At 37.4% G+C, this 22,518-nt stretch overlaps 6 protein-coding genes and 1 non-coding gene across 10 annotated transcripts; 3 read left to right on the top strand and 4 right to left on the bottom strand.

Annotated features, from left to right (window-relative positions):
* Positions 1-77: 77 nt before the first annotated feature.
* On the bottom strand, positions 78-150 carry Trnav-aac. Its single transcript has one exon. It is a non-coding gene; the product is annotated as a tRNA-Val (tRNA).
* A 2,300-nt stretch (positions 151-2,450) lies between these two features.
* LOC113493668 (raf homolog serine/threonine-protein kinase Raf) lies at positions 2,451-10,444 on the bottom strand. Of its 2 annotated transcripts, XM_026871643.1 has the most exons (13): positions 9,638-10,444; positions 8,575-8,766; positions 7,918-8,042; positions 7,641-7,685; positions 6,476-6,593; positions 5,314-5,415; positions 4,748-4,889; positions 4,344-4,456; positions 3,742-3,962; positions 3,568-3,659; positions 3,079-3,269; positions 2,653-2,969; positions 2,451-2,559 (listed from the first exon to the last, which is right to left on the bottom strand). In XM_026871643.1, exons 1-13 carry the CDS (start codon positions 10,214-10,216, stop codon positions 2,529-2,531), a joined length of 2,268 nt encoding a protein of 755 aa, XP_026727444.1. In that variant the 5' UTR covers positions 10,217-10,444; the 3' UTR covers positions 2,451-2,528. The 2 variants fall into 2 exon arrangements, with proteins under 2 accessions (XP_026727444.1, XP_026727445.1); XM_026871644.1 differs by lacking the exon at positions 7,641-7,685 and having other exon boundaries at positions 9,638-10,441.
* Positions 10,445-10,575: 131 nt separating this feature from the next.
* LOC113493671 lies at positions 10,576-12,867 on the top strand. Of its 3 annotated transcripts, none has more exons than XM_026871649.1 (6): positions 10,576-10,970; positions 11,061-11,268; positions 11,439-11,609; positions 11,695-11,800; positions 12,020-12,109; positions 12,263-12,867. In XM_026871649.1, the coding sequence occupies exons 2-6, from the start codon at positions 11,062-11,064 to the stop codon at positions 12,496-12,498; spliced, it is 810 nt and encodes a 269-aa protein (XP_026727450.1). In that variant the 5' UTR covers positions 10,576-10,970; position 11,061; the 3' UTR covers positions 12,499-12,867. The 3 variants fall into 3 exon arrangements, with proteins under 3 accessions (XP_026727450.1, XP_026727449.1, XP_026727448.1); XM_026871648.1 differs by having other exon boundaries at positions 11,057-11,268; positions 12,266-12,867; XM_026871647.1 differs by having other exon boundaries at positions 10,578-10,970; positions 11,057-11,268; positions 12,263-12,866.
* An 87-nt stretch (positions 12,868-12,954) lies between these two features.
* On the bottom strand, positions 12,955-14,247 carry LOC113493674 (U3 small nucleolar ribonucleoprotein protein IMP3). Its single transcript, XM_026871651.1, has 4 exons — positions 14,038-14,247; positions 13,747-13,958; positions 13,205-13,380; positions 12,955-12,996 (listed from the first exon to the last, which is right to left on the bottom strand). Exons 1-4 carry the CDS (start codon positions 14,172-14,174, stop codon positions 12,973-12,975), a joined length of 549 nt encoding a protein of 182 aa, XP_026727452.1. The 5' UTR covers positions 14,175-14,247; the 3' UTR covers positions 12,955-12,972.
* Positions 14,248-14,529: 282 nt separating this feature from the next.
* LOC113493673 lies at positions 14,530-16,266 on the top strand. The gene is made up of 2 exons (XM_026871650.1): positions 14,530-15,205; positions 15,338-16,266. The coding sequence occupies exons 1-2, from the start codon at positions 14,633-14,635 to the stop codon at positions 15,485-15,487; spliced, it is 723 nt and encodes a 240-aa protein (XP_026727451.1). The 5' UTR covers positions 14,530-14,632; the 3' UTR covers positions 15,488-16,266.
* Positions 16,267-16,282: 16 nt separating this feature from the next.
* Positions 16,283-18,295, bottom strand: LOC113493670 (RNA-binding protein 45-like). Its single transcript, XM_026871646.1, has one exon. It carries the CDS (start codon positions 18,108-18,110, stop codon positions 16,578-16,580), a length of 1,533 nt encoding a protein of 510 aa, XP_026727447.1. The 5' UTR covers positions 18,111-18,295; the 3' UTR covers positions 16,283-16,577.
* Positions 18,296-18,528: 233 nt separating this feature from the next.
* On the top strand, positions 18,529-21,957 carry LOC113493669 (cap-specific mRNA (nucleoside-2'-O-)-methyltransferase 2). The gene is made up of 4 exons (XM_026871645.1): positions 18,529-19,200; positions 19,389-19,574; positions 20,330-20,450; positions 20,562-21,957. The coding sequence occupies exons 1-4, from the start codon at positions 18,709-18,711 to the stop codon at positions 21,851-21,853; spliced, it is 2,091 nt and encodes a 696-aa protein (XP_026727446.1). The 5' UTR covers positions 18,529-18,708; the 3' UTR covers positions 21,854-21,957.
* The last annotated feature ends 561 nt before the right edge of the window (positions 21,958-22,518 follow it).

Below are 22,518 nucleotides of genomic sequence, written 5' to 3'. Positions count from 1 at the left end.
TTGGTGATAATCAAAGTAATGCATAATCGAATAAAATAGCATTAAATTGGATTCACAAAAAATGTTACAAAAAGATCTGTTTCCGCCCGGGATCGAACCGGGGGCCTTCTGCGTGTTAGGCAGATGTGATAACCGCTACACCACGGAAACTTGAGTACTATTGTTGAAATTATGGATTCAAAGGTAGTTACTTTAAAAATAATATCTCTATAGTTTTTATATCTATAAGAGAAAGTGCATGATCAGAATTGAAACGTTTTTCGAAACACGTAAATAATGTTGACAGTTAGTTAATAAATAATGAAAAAGCTGTTTTTATACCAAATTAAACAAAAGGCGAAAGGTTACAAGTAGGTACATCTGTTTACAAAATCCGCGCAGATTCTATTCACCCCGTTGAGTGTATTCATTGAAAATCTATACTAATATATAAAACTGAAGAGTTTTTTTGTTTGTTTGTTTGAACGCGCTTATTTCAGGAACTACTGGTTCAAATTGAAAGAATCTTTTCAATTCATCGAGGAAGGTTTTAGGCTATATACCATCACGCTGCTACTAATAGGAGCGAAGATACAACGAAAAATGTGGGAAAAAAACTTGGCCGGTACAAATCATAACTTAAACCTTCTAACCACGCGGACGAAGTGGCGGGCAACAGCTAGTAATTAATAAGGAGGTCTAGTTTAAGAAAAAACAAATTCTTAAATTGAAACAATAATTTATTGTGTTCTTAAAGTTAATAGTTATACGTTAAAATTAATTATACTGTATACACAAGATTCTTAATCGTCCGACATTAAACTACGGTTCATTACAGTTAATTATTTACAATAATTACGAATAAATTACATTAATGTTTGCCGACACGACTCGGTTATAGCTATTTATATCATACAAATAATACTTTGAAACATATATTATCTATCACTATCACTTTATGAACTGTTGAGATAATAGATAATACAAAAATATTTTTATATATCAGAAAAATAACTTGCAATCGATCGGTGCGTCCGTTGTCAACGTAGGAATATCGCTTGAATGGGCACTTGCGACTTGCCTATGTATGAACGTATTATACATATTTAAGATACTTAGCAAAAGCCCGTGTCTTTTTCGAGATCAAGATTTTAAATTGAGTTTAAAAACAATTTAATCATGAAAGCTTACAATTCTATAATGAAAGTTCAAGAGACGGGAAGTTTGTCAAACACTTTATAAACCTTTTTTAGAACACATTTGAATGTTTATATATTTTGTGGCTTAGCCCGCAATGAATATGTGAGTTATATCAAGGGCACAGACGCATTTTATGTTTATAATAAACCTGATTTCATAAGACTTAGAATATTTACTCGTCCATGTGTGGCAAGCTAACCTCTTTACTTTCTAATGAGAAACTTTATTAATTATCTGTATTCAACTAGAAAGGCGTATCCTTAGTTCTTATATACATACAAATATACCGGTCACATTCGACAATTCAAAGTCAATGAAAAGTTAATTATGTGGTGCGCGGTCTCGCTTCCACGACAACAGTCCAACTTCAAAAAACATATTTAACAGGCACTGATCAAATTGTTTATACATTTATTCTGCACTTGGCGCATTGAGCTAAAATATATCAAAAGAACGCATTCAATTATCCCATTGTATAAATGTGGGTACAAACAAAATAAATATGCTTTTTATAAACTATAGAATACAATAAATAAAAGTAAATCCGAGATCGTAAACATATCGACAGTAGATTCCAAGTTGCTGTTATAACAAGCTATTGACAAACCACTTTCTGCCATATAGGATTGCCAACTCCACACAAAGCGTATTCCTCAAAAGACCTCAAATAATTCAAAGACTTTATAGCAATATGCTGCATGATGCAGAAGTTAATCATTAAATTGACAACGTATGTAGCAAAATGTAATTTAGTCGAGGCAGATCAATTAGTTATAGCGTCCGCAACTAGCTCCGCTGGTCCGAACCAGTTGATTATTGACTAAGTTAAACCGACTGCGTTCGAACTGCGCGACTCCAGCTCGCCGGTACTAAACGACCAGTCAACGTCGCCGTATACCAACACAAATGCTTAGGTCACGAGTCGTCAGCGATACTAAGATAAATATTCGCATTTTGTCCTTGCCGGCATTATCACAATTTACACTGAAATAGTTAACTATACACATGTTATCTTCAGTTTTAGTTTACTATAATATAAAAGTCCTTCGTTAATCAAGATGATTTAGATATAATTATGATGTAGTTTTTTACATAATGATAAGAACATGCTTCGTCAAGGAACTTTAATATTGCATAGCATCGAAAAGGTCCGCTGCGACGGTAGTGTGGTGCATAATGATGGCGTGTAGGTGGTGCTGGGCGAGAGGCTACGTGAGGCGAGGGCGCGAGCGGGCGGGGCGGGGCCGGGCGCGGGGAGGGCGGGGCCGGCCGCGGGGGCGGGGCCGGCAGCGCGGGGGGCGGGGCAGCCCGCCCGCGCCGCTCGGCTAGTCGTAGCCCTTCAACAACCCCTACGGGTGCCGCTGGTTGGGTACTGGGATGCTGCGGACCAAAACAATAAAGCATTTAAGCTGCAAATGTTAAAGTTTGATAAGTTAAAATTAGGAATAGATAATGTCCGGTATGAGAACAAACCCATAGAAGGCCGGGAAGCTGGTGTCAGTGTTGAACTGGAAGTTGACGGGCGTCTTGGGCGAGGCGCAGCTGTAGCTGAGGTAGTCGTCGGAGGCGTGCAGCTGGCGGTTGAGGTTGGGCTCGGACGCGCTGCGGGTGATCTTGGGCATGGCGCGCAGCATGGACTCCAGCGACGCCAGGATCTGCCGGAACAGCGGTCGCTGCTCGCGGTCGAACTTGATGCAGTCCTCGAACAGCCGCTTGAGCGCCTGCGGGGCGTCCTGCCGCAGCCGCCGCGCGTCCGGACGCAGGAGACCGCGACCCACCATCCACAAGATCTAATGGATCAGATAAAAACTAAATATTCGTAATCGAAGGAGAGTCGTATGAACGATTTTGATATTCATAGTTTCTTCTCGGTTCTTCTACATTGGCATGAGCCTGTACCTGGTCCTTGTTGTTGAAGTGCGCGTAGGGCAGTTCCCCGGCGCAGAGCTCGTACAGGACGATTCCGTACGCGTACACGTCGGAGCGGAAGGTGTATGGCGCGGGCTCGTCCATGCGGATGACCTCGGGCGCCATCCACAGGATGGAGCCTGTGGGCTGCTGCCACTGCACGCCGCCCGCCGTCGACGTGTCTGCGATAGCGAGGATGTTTTTTTTTTAATGACTCCCTTACTAAAGAATTTAATCCTTGTGTCACGGGGGGTTTCACAAACATACAATTCACATGCACAAGGATACTCAGGCTCAGAACAAGCGTTCGTGGATCACACAAACGTTTGTCCTACGCGGGGATCGAACGCACGACACGTCGCGAGATCATCACGCCAAACAGTGAGTTTGGTTTGACGACCTCAACCACTCAGCTATCTGCGCAGTCATATTATTGATAAGGCCAATCCCAATATACTTCTGTTGGTATGAAGTACTCACCTGACCACCGCACCTTGGCCGTAGCCAGACCGAAGTCTCCTATTTTAACAGACCAGTCGTCTCGCAGGAATATGTTGTTCGATTTTAGGTCCCTGGAACACGAAATTCGCTTTCAAAGTTTTGCTCTACATTAGTATTATTATGGAGATATAATGTGGTGGTCATGGAACTGGCCTATGTATGATGTTCTTGGCGTGCAGGTAGTCCATGCCCTGCGCGGTCTGGCGCGCCACGTCGATGAGGTAGAGCAGCGGGAAGGGCGTCTCCAGCACGTGCAGGTGCTGGTACAGGGACGAGCCCTCGCACCACTGCGTCACGATGGCCAGCGACGGCTTGGACACGCAGCCCATGAACAGCAGGATGTTGCAGTGCCGCGTCTTGCGCAGGACCGCCACCTGCCCGACACGACCTCCACATTATACGACCTATGTACGTATTTCTTATTATCTCCAAAACGCTGAACAAGTACCACCACAAGTAGGGCACCGTCTGAGACTGATACCAGACACTTGTAGCATATTAATCAAATACAAATGTGACTGAATCCAGTTAGGCTGGAAACCCACCTCAACATAGTTGGAAAAAGACTGATGAATCAAATACAAATGTGAACATTATTTTCTCAATTCTCTTTACTATGAGAGCTATCGCTCAGAAAGTTTACTTCCTATCATTAAATTTACGCGGTCACTAGTAATACGTAGCGTTACATTATTAAAATCCGTGGTTTCATCACTGCACTCTATTACAATAAAAGAATGTCGCAGTGTGTTTACCTCGTTCTTAAACGCCTGCAGCTGAGCGGGAGTCGGCGTTTTCACATTGAGTGTTTTGACCGCTACTGGTCCGTGCCAGTGCGCCTTGTACACCGTCCCGAAACTGCCAGAGCCTGGATATGACAAATAGCTATTAGTGCTTGTAGGTTTCTAGAAGGCTATGAAGGGTACTGTGTCTAGTGTTAATAAAAGAAATAATGACATAAAATTATCCTGAAAATCATTTTGGATCTAAATACTGGTGTGAATATCCCAAAGCCGAGAAGTTTACTGCATTCGATAAAAAGTATCCAGCGACTTGCTACCCGCTAAAGCCTAAAACATTTAGTCGATATGAGGTAGGAATTCAATAATATCGAACCACAAGTTTGACAAGAGAATATAGAACAGATGTATAGTCTAACCTATCCTGGCCCCGATGAGTATTTCATCCGCGTGTATGACCCAGTCGTCGTAGCTCTCTCGCGGCGACAGCGTGTTCTTCCAGGACTCGTCCGCGGAGCGCGCGCGCGCCCGCCGCGGCCGCAGCGTGCCCGTCGGGGACGCCTGCGGATACAACAACCAGCCGTGACTAATGGAATACGGAATATACAACAGTATATAACAGTATGTTAATGAAATTGATAGCACAGTTTTACTTTATCGAAGTACGTGGAAAGCTATACAAATTAAATTTAGAAAGTAGCTTACTTGTAACTGGGGTTTAACTTAAAATGTTTAGTTTCCTGTTCAAAAACATTAATGTAAGTAAATAATTAATTCGTAAAACGAAACGAAAAAAAGTCGGTCCTTTCTTTTAAAGACTTCTTCCGCCTCTCTCGCGATTTATTTTCGTTTCGTTTTGCGACTTAATTTTTTTTGCCATGCAATTGACTTTTAGGGAGTAAAAAAGGCGGGGTTTAAGTTTTTTAGTTAATTACGCAATTAAACGTATTTTCTTTCTTTCTAGTTTTATAAGTTGCGACCCTACCTGCGTGCTCTGACTCTGCTGCTGGTCCAAGGCCTTGTCTTTGTCATCCTGTTTGTGTCGCCCCGACGTCGGGTAGTTGTGTGACTGTGGCGAGTTGTTGCACTGAAATCATTTAACAATCACGATTATATTATCATCATCGTTTCGTATCCGAGTAACAGTAACATTTCATAACGGGGCGGAACAGTCACTGTCAACACAATTATTTTTTACATACAGTGTGTTGTCAAAATGTTTTGAGGAGGAAAAAAAATAAAGAAAATTTTATTCACTTTCTATTCATTCATCGGCAATTGTAAATAGCGGAATTGGGACCCAGTTTTATGGTAGAATTCAATTCATCTTTATAAAATGAGTTCTACCATACAATGTGTCCGAAACTGCGATTTTATTACTTTTCGGTTTTCCCTTAAAGGAAAGAAGTGACATCAGGCAAACCACTATGATAAAAGATATCTATAACCTTGAATAGAAATAAGCGAAGTCAATTTCTAAAACCATTTAATATTTAGTGTAGGAAACAGGTGGTTACACACATCAATGGATCACGAAGCGTGAATTACACTGTTAAAGTATTTATAGCTGTCAAATATCAATTGCACAGACAATTAGTCACACGCAACGTTCGAGTGTAAGTTTCAATACATAACTCACTGTCCATATATTAATGTCGAAGAAAGCTAACAAGTGTAATATTGTCATCATTTTTTACAATTTAAACGATTGAAAATTGTTGGTGAAGTGACAGCACCTTATTGTCAAGATCTTTAGGTACATTTTTGTCTGTTTGGGCTGTGTCTAACGTACACAGTATTCGTGCATTTATATTGACGGGACGGAAATAAAATAACTTGTAAGGAATTATGTTCGCTTATTCCCTTAATTATTCTCTAGCTGGCGGTGCAAGAACCTTTAAAGATCTTTTTAGATTAATAGACAGTTTTTAAAACGAGTTCCACTTTCTATACAGGAAGTATGATACTGTCATTTTGATAAAAAATCTCATTGCAACTTTTCTGGACCCATCATATCCACTTTTGAGAAGTCTCAATAATTATCATGCGCAATCTTTAACGTGGGAGCGCAGTTCAAACTGGCAAGCGGAATCCTAAGAAACTTTATAGCAGTATCAGACTGAACTGCTACTCTATACACCACCCACCTGATTATATTTCCTCTGGTGCTCTGCCAGGGTCATGGGCCGCTGCACCATGTTGATGCAGACGTTAGGAGCGGAGTTAGACCTGTCCTGCTGGTTCAACGAGCGCGGGTGTTGCTGCCTACAATTAATACTAGATTAGAGATTTGTTACACTAGGAAATGGTGATCTTCTTTTGTGTTGCTATATTTACAATTTGCAATTTGGAATAGCTCAAGTTATAAGAAGGTTAGGAGTGGTTCGCATCTTAATATGCGTTATAAGTAACTTTGTTAGGGTAAGACTTGTCGGTTTAAAAGGGATTTCGTATATACACTGTTCAAAAAGATAATACTTATGAAGGAAAAAATCCATTACTAAAAATAAAAAATAGTCAAGTTCGATTCGGACTGCCGACACTGAGAGTTCCTTACAAATAGGCTGAAGAAAAGCAAATTGGTTATAGGTGAGAAATAAATTTATCTAACCAACCAATATATGGCTTTATAGTCACTGATAATCCGCAATCTTTTTTTTTGTAACATCTCTAATAAAATTGTATGTCATATAATTTGTGAAAACATCAAATTATAAACATATAACAGACACAGGCTGGTAACAGACCGAAGCCCTGAAGGACTGCCAGACAGTGGTGCGTCTGTAATAGAGTTCCATTTTAGCCTTTTGGTACGGAAAGATAAAAAGGATCGTGGTTTAGTTTTCGTGCTTTAAAAACCTATTTTGTTATTTACATAGTCTAAAGGTATACTATACACATATAAAATACACAAATGGAAATTAAATAATATACTTCAGTACACAGTAGTTACAAGTCCACTCAAAACATTTTTGGGCAATATTATTGTTCTTTACACAAGAAACCGTATCTTGCCGTCTTGTGCTACAACGACAAATACTGTACCTACAAAAGTCTGAAGGAAAGAGACAAAATATTTAATTACATTATTTTATAAAGCATTCTCAGTAGGATCACAACACACAAACACGCCTGTTTTCATCTAGTAAAATATATCTTTCAAGAAAGTTATTTCTTAAAGGATAGAAAATCGCGATTAATTTATTAACGTGTGTTTACTTCAGCCGCCGTCAAACATTTACAGCGTGTTAGTTAAGTGTAATACAATGCGTTCACAAAAGCAAGCGTGACAATCTAGTGACTGATATTCACCAATGGACATCAAACTCCTTCATTTTCTTTGCTGGGGAGATAGACCTGTACATCACATTAGTCTCAACAATTTATACTTCGGGAATACTAGGACGCAACATAACTTAATGATATTATATTCTCACTTTACATGTTTAAAGGCTGATAATATAAATCGTAATGTAAATCTAATATTTCTCCTTTATTTGAACTGTAAAACATTTTGATACTATAGAATGAACAGCAATGATTATGATAGTTTGTTTTATGGTAAAATAATATTAAGTGGGATACTGACTTGCTCTGATCACCTCTGGAGATCATGTGGTGGTAGCCGAAATGTGGCGGAAAGTGAAGGATGCCTGCTTGAGTCTCGGGGTTCTGTGCCAATAGCGCCGCATAGTACGTATCCGTCATACGCACCTATGGAGAAAGAGATAGTCATGTTAATCAAATACAATATCGATTGCACATTAGTATAACTCTTTTTAATAATGTTTAAATTACTAGTATGACGACTGCATTTACTGAAAAGCGTAGGAAGACCCCCACTAGCTTCCAGACAGAGGGCAGTCTCCGAGTCTTGGAGCAATACTGACTTAATGACTAAATGCGGTGTAAATATCTTCCTCTAAGCACAATTGATTTACATGATTTTATTGTAGTAATATTCATGATGGACAACATCACTAGATAATATGTGTACTATTACTTAAGAATATAATGCCTGAACACAAATATTATAGTTATTGACATTTCACTCTCCATGGATAATAATGAAATGACCACAAAAATCCCAATTAATTTAACTGTATTTTATATAGGATGACGAAAAAAGCATAAATAAAAATAGTATTAATATCTCTATTTCCTAAGTCTTAGAGCCCATCACAGTATCTTCATGGCAAAATAATCTTTTCTCAAACTATCAATATATGCAATTTATTGTAAATACCTGATGACAGATACTGGGCACTTTGTCAGCACATCTCTGGTGGAACTTGAAGTTACATTGTGAGCAGTAGAAGCCGTTGAACAGCAACCTCCGGCAGCACTCACAGAAGGCAAGCGTGAAGAATGTTTTGCGTGTGAACTGGTGTGATATGTGGGACATAATAGGCAGTTTGTCCAACGTCCGAACTGTCACCTGGGGTAAGAGATAGATGTTAAAATAGTCATATATTGTATGCCCTCACAATATGTGTTCTTCATACAGATATACTTCATACATATTCTCCACCTTGATCTGATCCTGTCTAGTGTACAGATTCTAGAAAAGTTGTGTTTTGTCATATTAGTAAACTGTTGCATTAATTTATTTATTATTTTGATATTTGAACACTTCAATATTGTAGCAAATCAGATTATTTACTAATGAACTCTTTTATTGAAAATGTATACAATAAAAGGAACATTTGGTTTACAATGTTATTTGACTTGAATGGTGAGATAAACACATAATATTTTACAATTACAATATTATTTTGATAACTTATTATGCTGATCTTATAGACTGCAGGATGAAATTTCCAAGTTACAGTCATTGTACAAGAAACCTTACAAAGTCTTAATGAAAATTGCAGAGAACATTAATTTTTAAGCATAAGGCAGAAGATCTCATTTACAATGTATGCATGGTTATCTGTATGCCGTTATTTATATGGTTTCAGTTATACATGTGTTTTCTAGGCTACCTAAAACTGAATTTTATTTCAGTTACATTCTGCAGTTAGTAGATGTAAAGTCATACAATTCATGCAATTTATTTATTCTTTGCTTAGCTTCATATACTTTCCATAAGGATGCCAAGAACTAGAGATGACATACCAAAACATGTTATCATTGAACTGTGTGATTTAGTTATTCAATATTCTCTCAAAATAATACAGAGGTTCTAGACTAAAAAGTCTACAGGCTCTACAGCAGGCAACTTCATATGAATGAAATGTAGTTGTTTATCACTCACTGAGCTTACCTGCTTACCACTTACAAAACAAACATAACAACACTGCACTGACCTCCTCGGCGTCGATAGCGGTAATATCGATATCCCATGTTATCACTTGGTTATTGCCTGTCCGCACTACTTCACACATCTCACAAGTCAGGTTTCGCAGCTTCAGCGCCTTCGACAGAGCATCCCGCAGCGTCACACCCTCCTTCACCTGCACACTAGTCCGCTGCTGGTTCGGCAGGTGCGCTCGAAGAAATACCTTTGGTTGCCGCGTAAGGGTATCGAACTTTTTGCTGTCATCCTGCAACGAATACTCCTCACTTCTGTCCGGCGACTCAGACTGTAGCAATTCCCTCAAAGTCCGTTCCCTTAACTCTAAATTGTGCAACTTAGACGTCAGCTCCTGATATTCTGATAAATACAATGAAGGTGGATGCTGGAAACCAGCAAATTTTGCATTCAGAGCATCAATGTTTTCACGGGTTACGTTTATGATACTTTGAATGTTCCTAATTTCATATGTTGGATCCGCTACGTCGTCACTATCCGTGGATGTCGACATATTATCACTATTGAGAGATAATGCAGGTATATTTCCATTAATTTTTCTTGAACAATTTTCTTTCTCTCTAGTAACTGCCATTTCTTTTCCTATTATTTTTTTTTATTTTTCTGCGCACACTAGCGGCGCAAGACAAGGATATTGTTGCCATATGTTTTTCTATTGGTCACACGAAATAAAGATTAGACAGTTCATTATAGTATATGGCCCACTTTTGTTAAAAGTCGTAATAAGCAATCAACCATGATTAGTATCGGCAGATTCCTTGTATATTTTTTTAGTAATGAACCTAGCTAAATTACATCGTGGTTTCTGTATTGAAACAAAAATGTGCAAATAGATTGGGAAAAAACAATTTCAAAACAAAAAACGTTTTCTGCAATATTTCAACATTTCCAACTGTCTAGCTGTCACGGTTCAAGAGATACAGCTTGGTGACAAGCGGCCAGACAACTGAGTCTTAATAATCGGGTTCAGTTGGTACTTTTCGAGTACGTAACCTTGCAAATAGATATTTTATCTTTGTGACTACTTGCTTCCGAGTAAATAGTTAAAGTTCTCGAACATCGAAATAATAATACAAGGAGACGGTACAAAACCTTATAATTTTGCTACTAAGTTGTGACAGTAACACTGGACCACTGTCAGTTATCAGATTGACAATACTGACAGTGACAATCTTATCATATTGCTGCAAGCAAGCCGCAATTCGCAAATCAAAGCAACAACAAATGAGTTAAAGTATTTGTTGTTTTTTGAATAAGATGATTGTAATAATAATAACTTACCCATAGAATTTCGTGAGTCGTGATGAATGACATTCCAGAAAGCCAACGTAGGTCCCTTAGTTTCACGTTATAATATTTAAATTTTATGTTAAACTTAATAATTATTCATTGCTGTGATAACAAATATTTTCAGAAAGAATGAGCAACAACAATAGGCGGCAGCTTGTATCTTATGAGCAAATAACGGCGATCATAGATTTTATGGCCCAACATGTAGACTTTGCATCTGGTAACTTCAGGTCAACTGAAGCCAGGCATGAATCAAAAAAGCTGTGGGAGGAAATAGGCAAGGTGTTGAATAACTGCAAAGGTGGCACAAGGAAGACGCCTTATGCCTGGAGTAAGGTTAATATTGATAAGCCTATAACTTTTTAATTTATAAAAAATATTTTCTATTATTCTTTCAGAAAAGTAGAAAACTATTGAAGTGGATCTTAAAAAATCAATTCCTTTACAACAGAACACAATTAAAAAAAAAACAAATAGCCGTGCTCATTTTATATTATTGTCCACAGTATTGGAGTGACTTCAAAGCTAAATTAAAAAATAAAATGTTGCTGCTTAAGAGACAGCAGTCTGGAGTTAGTGCTAAGGGTACATCTCTCACCACATTGGAGAAGAGAGCAATCTCTATATTAGGACCAGGATTTGAAAAAAAAGTTGATCATCATTACACAAGGAAACCGGTATGAATATCTAAAGCTGTAAGCTTGACTACACTAAAACTTTCTGTAGCATAGTGTCTTGATAACTATTTAATTTATGTTTCAGAGAAGTATCAAAAGGGATGTAGTCAAAGTAGAAAGACTGCCAGATCCAATTCATGTGGTGAATAGCAATTGGAAATCTCATAGTGAGTCCAGTGGCAGGGCATCAGGTAACTCCGCTTAACAAAAAAAACAGTACATCGTTCAAAAAATAAGTTTAATGAACAGTACAGCAATACTGTAAAAAATAATATCTATTTTGTTAGGTTGGAAGCAAATTTATACTAATATTCAGATTTGAAAAAGTTAAAACATAAATACTGCAATAACTGAAAAACAATTTCAGAAAAATATGTGGTTTATCCAAAATCATGTTGATCTGCTTCCAGTTGATGATGACCAGAGTAATGATAGTGCAGCCTCTTCAGACACAGAAATGAATAAAGATGATGATGAAGATAATAATGAACGGATTGCAAGTAAGATAGTACTATATACCTATTCTAATTATTTACAATTGCTTATAAAAGCATATATTTTTTACAGGCAAAAACATATTTTTGAAAAACTTGACCATAAAACATTTTCTGAAATGTCTTAAAAACCTTGATCAAGAAAATTGTCTTTTCTAGCCGTGTATCCACAATGGCTGATAAATGTCGAACGAAAGCGCGCCGAAGCTGAACTAATTAGGGCAAAAGCTGAGGAGCAGCGAGCCTCTGTTTCAGCACAGAATGCTGAGGCAGCACTACTGCAGGCAGATGCGTTAAGACAGCTAGCTGAAGCTGCTAGGATACAGGCTGAGGCCATCACAAGGATAGCTGTTGCACTAGAAAGCAGAGGGGAAAGGAATCTGTTGGAGATATGATAAAGATAAGCATTGATCTTTAGCTACTGTGTAGCAATGTTCAAAATAGATTGTAACCATAACACCTCATTTCTGCTATTTGTTTTATCTAGCCCTTAGCTACGTGGAAGATATTGAACCAGGAATTGCTACGAACTTATATTGCATAATTTGAAGAAGAGCAAATATGGTTAGCTATCATTGTAATTGATTTGAGTTAATATGAGTGCAGAGGTAATGTGTTCTGAAATATTTATACAACTAGTTTTATATAGATGGATTTGTTTAGTTCATGCTGTAAGAATGTGCAACACAGTGATTGTAAACTTGAATATCATTATAAAGAGGTGGATATATGAGGTGAATAAAATAAAATACATAAGTAGGATAAGTTTAAATATAAAAATGATTATTAAACTTTTTATTTATAACAAATGCCATTTTCACTCATACACTTACACATATTTACATAATACACCTAAACTAAACTTTATTTTACACCATTTCAAAATCATCCCTCTGAAACAAAAAGAAAACCAGTCATAAATAATAGGTAAAGAAGAGAAACACAAATGTTAAGAGATATAAAGATTACAAAACATTTACTCAAAATAGGATTGCAGTGTCTCTAAATATGTTTTCATCTGATAGAATGTAAATAAAACAAGAAAAAAATTATTGTCATACTTCTACTTTTTGTAAACACAGTAGCTCAATCATGACTTACCAAGTCATTATACTCCATAACATGTCTTCTGATGGCTGAGCCATCCACCCAGGTCACAAAGTCCTCCAGTGCCCTGTTGACCAGGAAGGCTGGGTCCTTGACCACCTCCGGCCCTACCCTCACATGACCCTGTTCTATGAACTTAGTGGCTTCTTTTATGCTCTCTGACATTTTATCTGAAAAATACAAAGAACATAGCAGAGATGTTGGAATATTCTATGCCCCCTAGATAATCAAGTTGACTGCACGCATAGCTGAGTGGTTGAAGTCACTACGCCAAACCACTGAGAGCTACGTGTCGCGGGTTCGATCCCCGTGTAGAAGAAGTATTTGTGTGATCCACAAATGCTTGTTCTGAGTCTGGGTGTCTTTGTGCATGTGATTTGTAAGTTTGTAAAACCCCGGCGACATATGAATTAAATTCTTAGACAACTGTGGGAGTCGTTTTAAAATAAAAGTTTTAAGAAAAAGAAGTTAAATGTGCAATACAAATGTAGACAACAGTCTAACACTAAGCAGTTGTATTCTATAATGATACTCACTTCTAACCATAACTGTGGGTAGTCTTCTTCTACAGAATGAGCTAGCTGATACGTTGATGGCGAGCGCGAGGTCCCACCGCGTCGGTATAAGACCCATCTGATATAACTTCTCTAACAACTGAGCACTGGATTCTGTACGGAATTCGCTGCTTGCGTCCAAGTCTTTTATCTTGTTTGCGAGCTCACGAATATCCCTTGACAACTTATTATATCTGGAAAGGTAATCATGTAAACATAAAATATGGTAACTACATTTATATAAATAAAATCAGTCTAAATTAAAACTCTTACTTAGTGTAATCTTCACGTTTTTGTATATGATATTTTTTCATAACTTTTACTTCGTTTAAGTTATTATCGACTTTCCATGATATGAAATCTACTTTCTTAAGCAGCTTTTGCTCATGAAACTTTAATTTTCGAACCATTTTCGGCTATTTTTCACTTTCTTGACCTGTAAACAATCACACGTGTGAGGACTTATCAAAATGACACTAATGACAAAGTCACAAAGACAAAAGTATCAACTGCACAGAATAAAAGCCCCCAATGCATGCGATTGTTCATTAAAAATCGATAGAATATACAAGTAACGCGCTGATAGCAAATTTTGCACGTGATAGCACATCAGAATCAAAATAAGAAATAGATACAGAATTGTAACTCTTTATTTAAGTAATAAGGTTTGATTTAAAATTACAGTTTAAAGTTAATTTTAGTTACCTTTTTCAAATCGAATAATGTAATGCTCAACAACTCGATGTTGCAAAAAAGCCTGTTTACTCTGTGGAAACGAAAATAAAAACAGACATCGTAGAGCCAGAATCTGTTTGCTTGTGCGATATAAATACATTTTTCTGATTTTTGTTACTCTTTAAATAAAGAAATGGGTGAACGGCATAAGATTGATCCACGTGCTTATACCGATTACTTGCAATCGGTAGTCAAATTAGATGCCTTAGAACAAATGACCCAGGACTTAGATCGAGAACTTGCGGATTCACAAAGGATCATGATGGAAATAAAAACTATGTACAGTTCCGTATCTACAGCTCCTGTGAACAGACCAGTCGTTCCAGCAGCGCAAGCTCCTAATAATGTAATGCGTCATGAAGATATCTCGAAGATCCTAGAAGCCGGTGAACCCAAATTGCTGATGCCGGATATGGCATCAGCAGTTTGGGCCGAAGACTCCATGGACGTTGACATCGATGATGTCATTGCGACTATGAAAACTTACGCCGAAGATCTGAAAAAGAATTTAACTTTACCAGAGCCTATGCCCAAACCAAAAGAAATGGTAAACTTAGATTTGGATCAATACGCACAGAGTTTGGATCAACTTGGCAAACGTCTGGCAAATATTAAATTGAACAAGAGAGATGATTTGAACAACCGGAACGTTGAACTTGAGGGCAAGCTGTCCCAGCTGTGTGAAGATGTCAACATGTTTACCAAGGTAAAGTCAATACTACAAGGTAACCCAACACTAAACATGTTGTTATGAACTTGTCCTTAGAAATAATAATAATATTGTTATAACATAATATGGAGTACAATATTTTAAAACAAATAAATTGTTTATTTTCAGTTGGTCGAGGCTAAGTCTGCTCTGAGTGAAAGTAACAAGAATTGGGTGGAGAGCAGGCCTGATGGTATTGCCATGCAGTATGACAACATTGTCAATAAACTGCTATCTGGCATCAATGAGGTTACTTACCTGCTTCAGAACAAAAACTAAATCACCTGAGCATAGAGCACATAATTGGTGGATCTCTGAAAACCTCTTGCTGTAAGATCTTGTTTGTGGCAATCTGAATTGAATGCAGAATGTAGTAAGATAATTATGTTAACCATAAGTTAAATTTTGTATGTTAATCTTTGTGATAATTATGGGTACTGGATACTCCTATAAAGTTATTCAGTGCCTGCATATTTGTGATTAATCAATGGTTTTTTATAGAATAGGAATGACACATAAAGGATCAAGTCCTTAGATTATGTGGTTTTGTAATCTGGCATTGTATCAGCTCTCCAGTTTCAACTTGTTTTTACCAGAATATTTATAAACACCTGTTAGTCATAATAATAGTGGATAGCCCAATGTGTTCTCTCATGTAAACTGATAGTGTAGCTCTAATCAAGCATTGCTAATGGAAACTAAACTCAACCATCTCAAAAAGGAAAATGTTGTATAGTTTTGAATTATATTGTTGTAAGGAATTTCTTTAATGATGCAGGCATCAATTCCATCTGAGTCTTAAAATTATGGCATTAAATATATATGTACAAGTTACATCCAGTGAAGTTTGATTGCATCTTATTGTTCAGTATGTAGAAGGTATATGTACAAAAGTCAAAGGGAAAAATCCCTGCATGTGATGTATTGGCTGATTGCCCATGTGTAACTATTGTAGTCTATCGAAGTAATGTCTTAACTACATTATTACAATAGAAAGGTCAGTATTGTGTTTGTTTAAATTTTATTTAGATTATATTTACAATTGATTTTTATTGCAATTCATTGTTTTAATTATTATAATTGGTCATAAAAAAAAGTGTATAATTTGTTTCATTGATGTTATATGGTAAATGTAAATTTTGTATATTATGATTAGTTCAATGACATTCCAAATATATCAAACCCAATAAAGTCAAAATTCATAGACAAAAATAATATCTTTTGTGTACAGTCAGTCATAAATAGCACCTATTGCTGAATAAATAAAGGATTTAAATTATAGAATACTGTCTTCTAACTTAACAACAATATTACAACAGCTCGTGTCAGATCTGTACTTAATATCAAATGACTTGAGTATCTTGCTTTGTCATTGACTCATAGTGGAGTCTCCATCATCTAACTTTATCCTCTTTCTGTCAGTATTGTGGTCTACACTGCTCTCACTGTCAACATTCACTTTGTCATCTTTAGATGGTCTCTCATCTGCCTCTAACACCTTCAGTCTTATTTCACACAAAGTTGCACCATGTAGTGTTCTGATTGCCTCCTGGGCAGCTCGTACTGATGCATACTTGGCAAAGCCAAAAGTTTTGTTAGGGAATGTAGATACGTCTATAAGATCCCCAAATCGACAAAAGGCATCTTTCAACATATGCACAGGGGGAGGATGGGGCTTGAACACTAAGAAACATCTTTGAGCTACTCTGCTGTTACTGCTAGCAAGTGGTTGTGGGGGAGGGAGGCTAACACTGCAGAAGCTCTCCTGCTGGGATTCAGTTTTCAAGTCTCTGAGGGCCGGGCCTGATGATGTGGCGGCTTTGATCAGAGTAGAGGCTTGGGCTATAGCATCTGCAAGCTGCACCAAGTCAGGGTTAGTATAATCTATAGCATTTTTAAAACTATTGACTATGTTAGTAAGGTTATTAGCCGCCTTGCTCAATGGGTTATCATCAGGTTTCACTGATATTATCTCTCCTGAAGGGAATTCAAAGTTATTTAACCTCTCAACAGCATAAGCTGCAGACTTTTCACTCTCATAAGTTATAATTGCCTTGCAGAATCCATTGAATGAGTCTGATGTGTATTTACATGAGGTCATGCCAGGTATTATGTTAAATAATTTGTCAATGTATTTCTGCTGAACTTGTGGGCTGCATGTCACACATACTGTGTCATAATTGTGAGGTTTCGTTCTAATGAGTGGTGACATGCTGTCTCGTTTGTGCATGTCCCCTCTTGGTTGACTGTAATGCTCGCTGTAACTATCTTTGACTATGCTAGAGTTGCTTGAGTGAAAACTTTCTGAGAAATTCTCTATGCTATTTCTACTTCTTTTTAATTCTTCCTTTGGAGTAGCAAATATTGCTTTGTATTTCCTATCACACTCTTCGAAAGCTTTGGCAGCATCAAGAAATGACATGTAATTGACATAAGCAAACCCTCTACTCTCATCTGTTACCTTGTCCCGCTGTAGGTGTATGCTCTCTACTTGCCCAAAAGCAGAAAAATGCTGCCTTATCTCACTTTCTGTCGCTTCTTTGTGCACTTTAATGAAGAGACGCTTGTACTTGTCTTCGTTGGTGTTATGATTATCATTCTTATGGGTGGCTACCATTACTCGGATGGGTTTGCTGCTGTTTTGGATAGTCTTCAAATGCATTTCCTTGATAGCAGCGGCGGCTGAGGAGGTCTTAGTGTACTTTACATAAGCTATGCCTTTAGACTCGCCCGTGCTGCGATCCCGAGGCATGTGTATGTCTTCTATCTGCCCGTACACCTCGAAAGCAGGCCGCAAGTCTTCTACCCTCAATTGTTTGTTGCATACTACGAATATCCTCGAGTACGGTGGTTTGTCGTCGTTGCGGTCGTCATTTCGCATGCTTTGATTCCAATTGTTCATGATCACAGTCTTAACGGTATATTAGATCAGTTTTTAGTCGTTAATCAAGTCGACAAGATAAACAGTCTGGAATAAATGGTCTCACGTAAGTCATTTGTATTGCGTCCTCATGTCTTAAATTAAAATCACAAAACAAAATAATTCATAAAAACAATAAGTGTGTAATCATCTCACGAATAAAGAAAACTAAAAAAGTTCATTCACCCTCATATTATTAGCACAGAATATAGCAAGCACAGAACATAATAGCAAGAGTCATTATTAGCCATAGACTATATCTAAACAGTCATGTAAGCAAAGTGAGAAAGAGCCTCTCTTTTCGTCGGCCTCCATCGGTTTCGTAACAGAGCATTTCGTTCGGAAACGCAAATGCTCAAATTGACATTTGCACAGATTGTCATACAAGTGTCAGTTTTCCGTCAATAGTTGGTTGTGTATTTTGTTTTCCTTGTGAAAATACATATTGCAACGCAGTATCAAAAATGAGCCAAACATTATTTTAGCTGTTGAAGTTTATATTATAAAATCTTTTTCCTTTTTGTGTAGTTTTGAAATTCGTATTTTAGTTTATCGCTCAAGTGATCTCTCTCATTAAGATATGTTTCATCAAACGGATAGCTGCTTATTTCCGCCTCGTCAAAGATTTTTCAGGAATGATGATTTCCAAGATGAATTGAACAACTTGTTCAATAAAAAGTTTCAGTTCCGCTTTCATAGCGGCTGGAAGTTGCCGGAAAAGGAATCTTGGTTTTCGACCCCGCCATGGAAAGTGAAGCAATTAGAGATTTTGAAAAATCGATTAAATTTTCATAAGAGTCAGTTAAATGACTTTAATATTGAGGAGTGGAGTAGTCACACGCGGCGCAGGAACCCTGCGGGAGAGGTCGGCTGGAAGATCAGGTGTCTGGTGAATCCAGAATTTCTCACCCAAGCATGGACGAAGTTCTACGAATGTGCGTGCACGTACAACATTATACCCCCGGAAGCCACCATGGAGAGAAAGATGGTGTCGCTGCATCTTTGTGAAGCACCCGGAGCATTCATTACATCACTCAATCATTACTTGAAATCTAATCATCAAAATATTGAGGTAAGTTTATTTAGGTGTAAATAAACAATTTGAATATTAATTTATTTAAAGTTTTCTGCATCACTGCTGTGTCATCAATAAAACATCTGTTAAAGTAATTGAGTCACAGAAGCAAAACAGTTAATTGAAATTAGCATAAATATTTTTTTCAAAGAAAACACATGTAGCATTGAAAAACATATTTACAGTGGAAGTGGGTGGCCAATACTCTGAATCCATACTATGAAGGCAACTCTCCATCGAACATGATCAGTGATGACCGTTTCATGTTCCATACCCTGAACAACTGGGACTTCGGTGTGGACAGTACAGGGAACCTCATGGACTGGGACAACTCTCAGGCTATCATAAGAAAAGCCAAGTCTCTAGGAAAGGTATGCCTGTTTCCATCTAACACTCCATAAAACTGTAGTTTTATAAAATAGACTATTTGACAACATCCCTACTAATATTATAAATGTGAAAGTAACTCTGTCTGTCTGTCTGTCTATAACGCTTTCACCTCTAAACCACTGAACTGATTTTAATGAAATTTGGTACAGAGATAGAGTTGACCTTGAGAAAGAACATAGGATAGTTTTTATCCCGGACTTTTGAAGAGTTCTTTTGGAAACGCGATATAACCGACCTCGACGCGGGCGAAGCCGCGGTCGAAAAGCTAGGCTTGGTTTAGTCCGTCAGACTATTTCCAAAAAGTATTGATATACATATTTTTCATTTAACACCTCATTAAAAAGGAAGGAAGATTAAAAGCACTTAAGATTATGAAATGTATGGTAGGCCACAAAAACACCACTAGCTAGTAAAAATTGTACAGGTAAGTGACATCACACAAGACTTTGAATCATCTTAAATCCTTCATTATAGTTTACAAGGTAAAAGAAAAAAAATATGTGTCATTTTTGTCAAATACCCTATTGATTCATGTTATTTTCTATTTATATAAATAGGTTATGTGTCTTATGTAGTTCATTTCTTATTTGTATCTTTATTTATTACAGTGATAGTGTGCAGCAACATATCTTTAAAAAGTTTTATCTCCTACACAATCACTTTGTTTAATCTACCTCATAAATCCTAAATATAATATTACATTCCCATGTTATTGTAAAGTTTGTTGTTTGTTCAGGTACTGCTGGTAACTGCAGATGGATCAATTGATTGTCTTCAGAAACCTGATGCTCAAGAGGAAGTTACATCTCCACTTCATTACTGTGAAATCATTACTGCTTTGCAGGCTCTCAGTCCAGGTAATTTAAATATTTATATGGGCAAATTTTAAGTAAACAATTATACAAATACCCTTATAATAGTAAAACCAATCAATTTAATAGCCATTAAATGTAACTTTTTGTTTTCAGGTGGCACTCTGATATTTAAGTTATTCACACTGTTTGAACACTCAACAGTCAGTCTCCTGTACCTCATCAACCACTTGTTCAGTGAAGTGAACATATACAAACCGGTTACCTCACGTCAGGGCAACTCTGAAGTTTATGCCATCTGCCTCAATTACAAGGGCATTGCCAGCTTGGAGAAGTTCCTGCCTACACTCAAGTCTGCCTATGGCACAGAGCTATATGGAAACTTTACCTTGTTTCCCCTTGAAGCTATACCAGAGACTTTCCTCAAACAGGTGGAGGAGTGTGCATGCTATTTCTGCTCTATCCAGTGCCAAGTAATCAACAATAACCTCCAAGCCTACCTCATGCAGAAAAACATAGCACTCCACAGAGACATTAAGAAAATACGAGCTATAGTTGCTACAGAATTCATTTGGCAGTATGACCTGAAACCCTTGGACAATGACCAAGAGATTCTTAAGGGAATCCTGCATGAAGAGAACAAAATCAATATGAATCCCAGATATCACCGTGGGTCATACACAGAAAGGCAGCTCTACACTAAGATGTCACTCAGGGAAAAGCTGAACAATTTGAATTCATTCCTGCAAGCTGAAGTGCTGTCCAATCCATTGATACTGATTAATGAACCCATCAAATGGGTACAGTTCTATGATGAAAGCTCAGAATTAAAACTTATGTTTACATATGGTTGTCCTTTACAGAAAATTAATAGCTCAAAGTTTATATTTGTACCTATATTCAAGTTATACCAACAGATTTTAGCAGAAGAAGAGTTCAAGGAGATAATATTTTGTAAAAATACTCCAACTACAGATAACACTAGAGACTATGGACTTGAGATAAATATGAGACTGTTGCTTCCAGAATATGAGCATTTAGAGAGTTACCATGTCTTTGAAAAGAGGTGCTTCAAGATGCTCTTACAAAGCATACAGAAGCTAACAGTGGGACAGAGCCTGTTGATTCAGAACATCAACATGCTGACACACTTCACTGTCAGTGTCATGTATATTATTTCCAAAAAATGTTTTGAAAAGGTTGGCTTCACATCTCACGATACTATTATTTTCAAGAATCTGGCAAACAAAGCAGCACTGAAATACCTAGAGATGGTGGACAGTGAGTGCGAGAAGGTCAGAAGTAGTGGCACTAAAGATGTATTGAACTCCCTCATGGTACAGACCACCAATGTTGGGGACTTCTACAACAGCATTGTTTTCTACAACAACACATTCTATCGAAACAAATGTTTGGAGTACCTTACTAAGATTGAAACTGTAATCTAAATTATTCTGTATTTATAACTGTGTGTACTTGAAGACTATTTTTTAATATTTTTTATTGTTATAAATGTTCTTGTTCTGTAAATCCTATTTTACATACATTTAAATAAATCTTAAATGTTGTCTGATGTAGTGAGAAGTTATTTGACCCAACACAAGTTATTTGCACAAAGGCAATGAAAGCTTGTAAATTCATTCCATTCAATGCCCTACTTTAATAATAGAATAGACAACAGTCAGGGACATTTTAATATCCTGCGGATATTACGCGTACTAACGTTACTTGGTTGCATATATGTATTCTTTATGTTTTACACTTGTATAAATATAAAGAATACGTACGTGTCGAGAACGTGTCATGTGCGCATTCAATGCAATACATAAATAGTTGTATAAAATGGACCGAGGTGTCGCGTCCGGAACATCTGATTGAAAACTTTGTGAAGGCAAAGATATAAAAAACCGGAGGACAAGAGATAGATTCGTGAATCCTTTAGGCTACTTTTACAACTGTCCGGACATGGCCGACTTACATGAAAGAGCCTTACCTGAATAGTAAGAGCCCCGGAGCATAAAGAAAGAATCGGGCCCTAACCCGCTATTCACACGTTGCTTGAACTTATTTTGGCTTTAGAAATCGTTTAATAAAAGAGCTTATCCCTCATTCT

This window comes from Trichoplusia ni, chromosome 5 (assembly GCF_003590095.1).
Source record: "Trichoplusia ni isolate ovarian cell line Hi5 chromosome 5, tn1, whole genome shotgun sequence".
Taxonomy (NCBI): Eukaryota; Metazoa; Arthropoda; class Insecta; order Lepidoptera; family Noctuidae; genus Trichoplusia; species Trichoplusia ni.
This window is presented reverse-complemented; position numbering and strand designations above follow the sequence as displayed.

Excerpts from the sequence above, each read along its gene's own strand:
- LOC113493668 (XM_026871643.1), bottom strand. The coding sequence starts at position 10,216 with ATGGCAGTTACTAGAGAGAAAGAAAATTGTTCAAGAAAAATTAATGGA. Across the intron at positions 4,890-5,313 it reads AGCAGAGTCAGAGCACGCAG|GCGTCCCCGACGGGCACGCT; the intron begins GTAGGGTCGCAA and ends TTGTATCCGCAG. Across the intron at positions 2,970-3,078 it reads ACTTCAACAACAAGGACCAG|ATCTTGTGGATGGTGGGTCG; the intron begins GTACAGGCTCAT and ends CTGATCCATTAG.
- LOC113493671 (XM_026871647.1), top strand. The coding sequence starts at position 10,946 with ATGAATGACATTCCAGAAAGCCAAC. Across the intron at positions 11,269-11,438 it reads CGCCTTATGCCTGGAGTAAG|TATTGGAGTGACTTCAAAGC; the intron begins GTTAATATTGAT and ends TATTGTCCACAG. Across the intron at positions 11,610-11,694 it reads ATCATTACACAAGGAAACCG|AGAAGTATCAAAAGGGATGT; the intron begins GTATGAATATCT and ends TTTATGTTTCAG.
- LOC113493669 (XM_026871645.1), top strand. The coding sequence starts at position 18,709 with ATGTTTCATCAAACGGATAGCTGCTTATTTCCGCCTCGTCAAAGATTT. Across the intron at positions 19,201-19,388 it reads CTAATCATCAAAATATTGAG|TGGAAGTGGGTGGCCAATAC; the intron begins GTAAGTTTATTT and ends ACATATTTACAG. Across the intron at positions 19,575-20,329 it reads AAGCCAAGTCTCTAGGAAAG|GTACTGCTGGTAACTGCAGA; the intron begins GTATGCCTGTTT and ends TTGTTTGTTCAG.
- LOC113493670 (XM_026871646.1), bottom strand. The coding sequence starts at position 18,110 with ATGAACAATTGGAATCAAAGCATGCGAAATGACGACCGCAACGACGAC.
- LOC113493674 (XM_026871651.1), bottom strand. The coding sequence starts at position 14,174 with ATGGTTCGAAAATTAAAGTTTCATGAGCAAAAGCTGCTTAAGAAAGTA. Across the intron at positions 13,381-13,746 it reads ACCCACAGTTATGGTTAGAA|ATAAAATGTCAGAGAGCATA; the intron begins GTGAGTATCATT and ends TGTATTTTTCAG. Across the intron at positions 12,997-13,204 it reads TTATGGAGTATAATGACTTG|AGGGATGATTTTGAAATGGT; the intron begins GTAAGTCATGAT and ends TTTTTGTTTCAG.
- LOC113493673 (XM_026871650.1), top strand. The coding sequence starts at position 14,633 with ATGGGTGAACGGCATAAGATTGATCCACGTGCTTATACCGATTACTTG. Across the intron at positions 15,206-15,337 it reads ATGTCAACATGTTTACCAAG|TTGGTCGAGGCTAAGTCTGC; the intron begins GTAAAGTCAATA and ends GTTTATTTTCAG.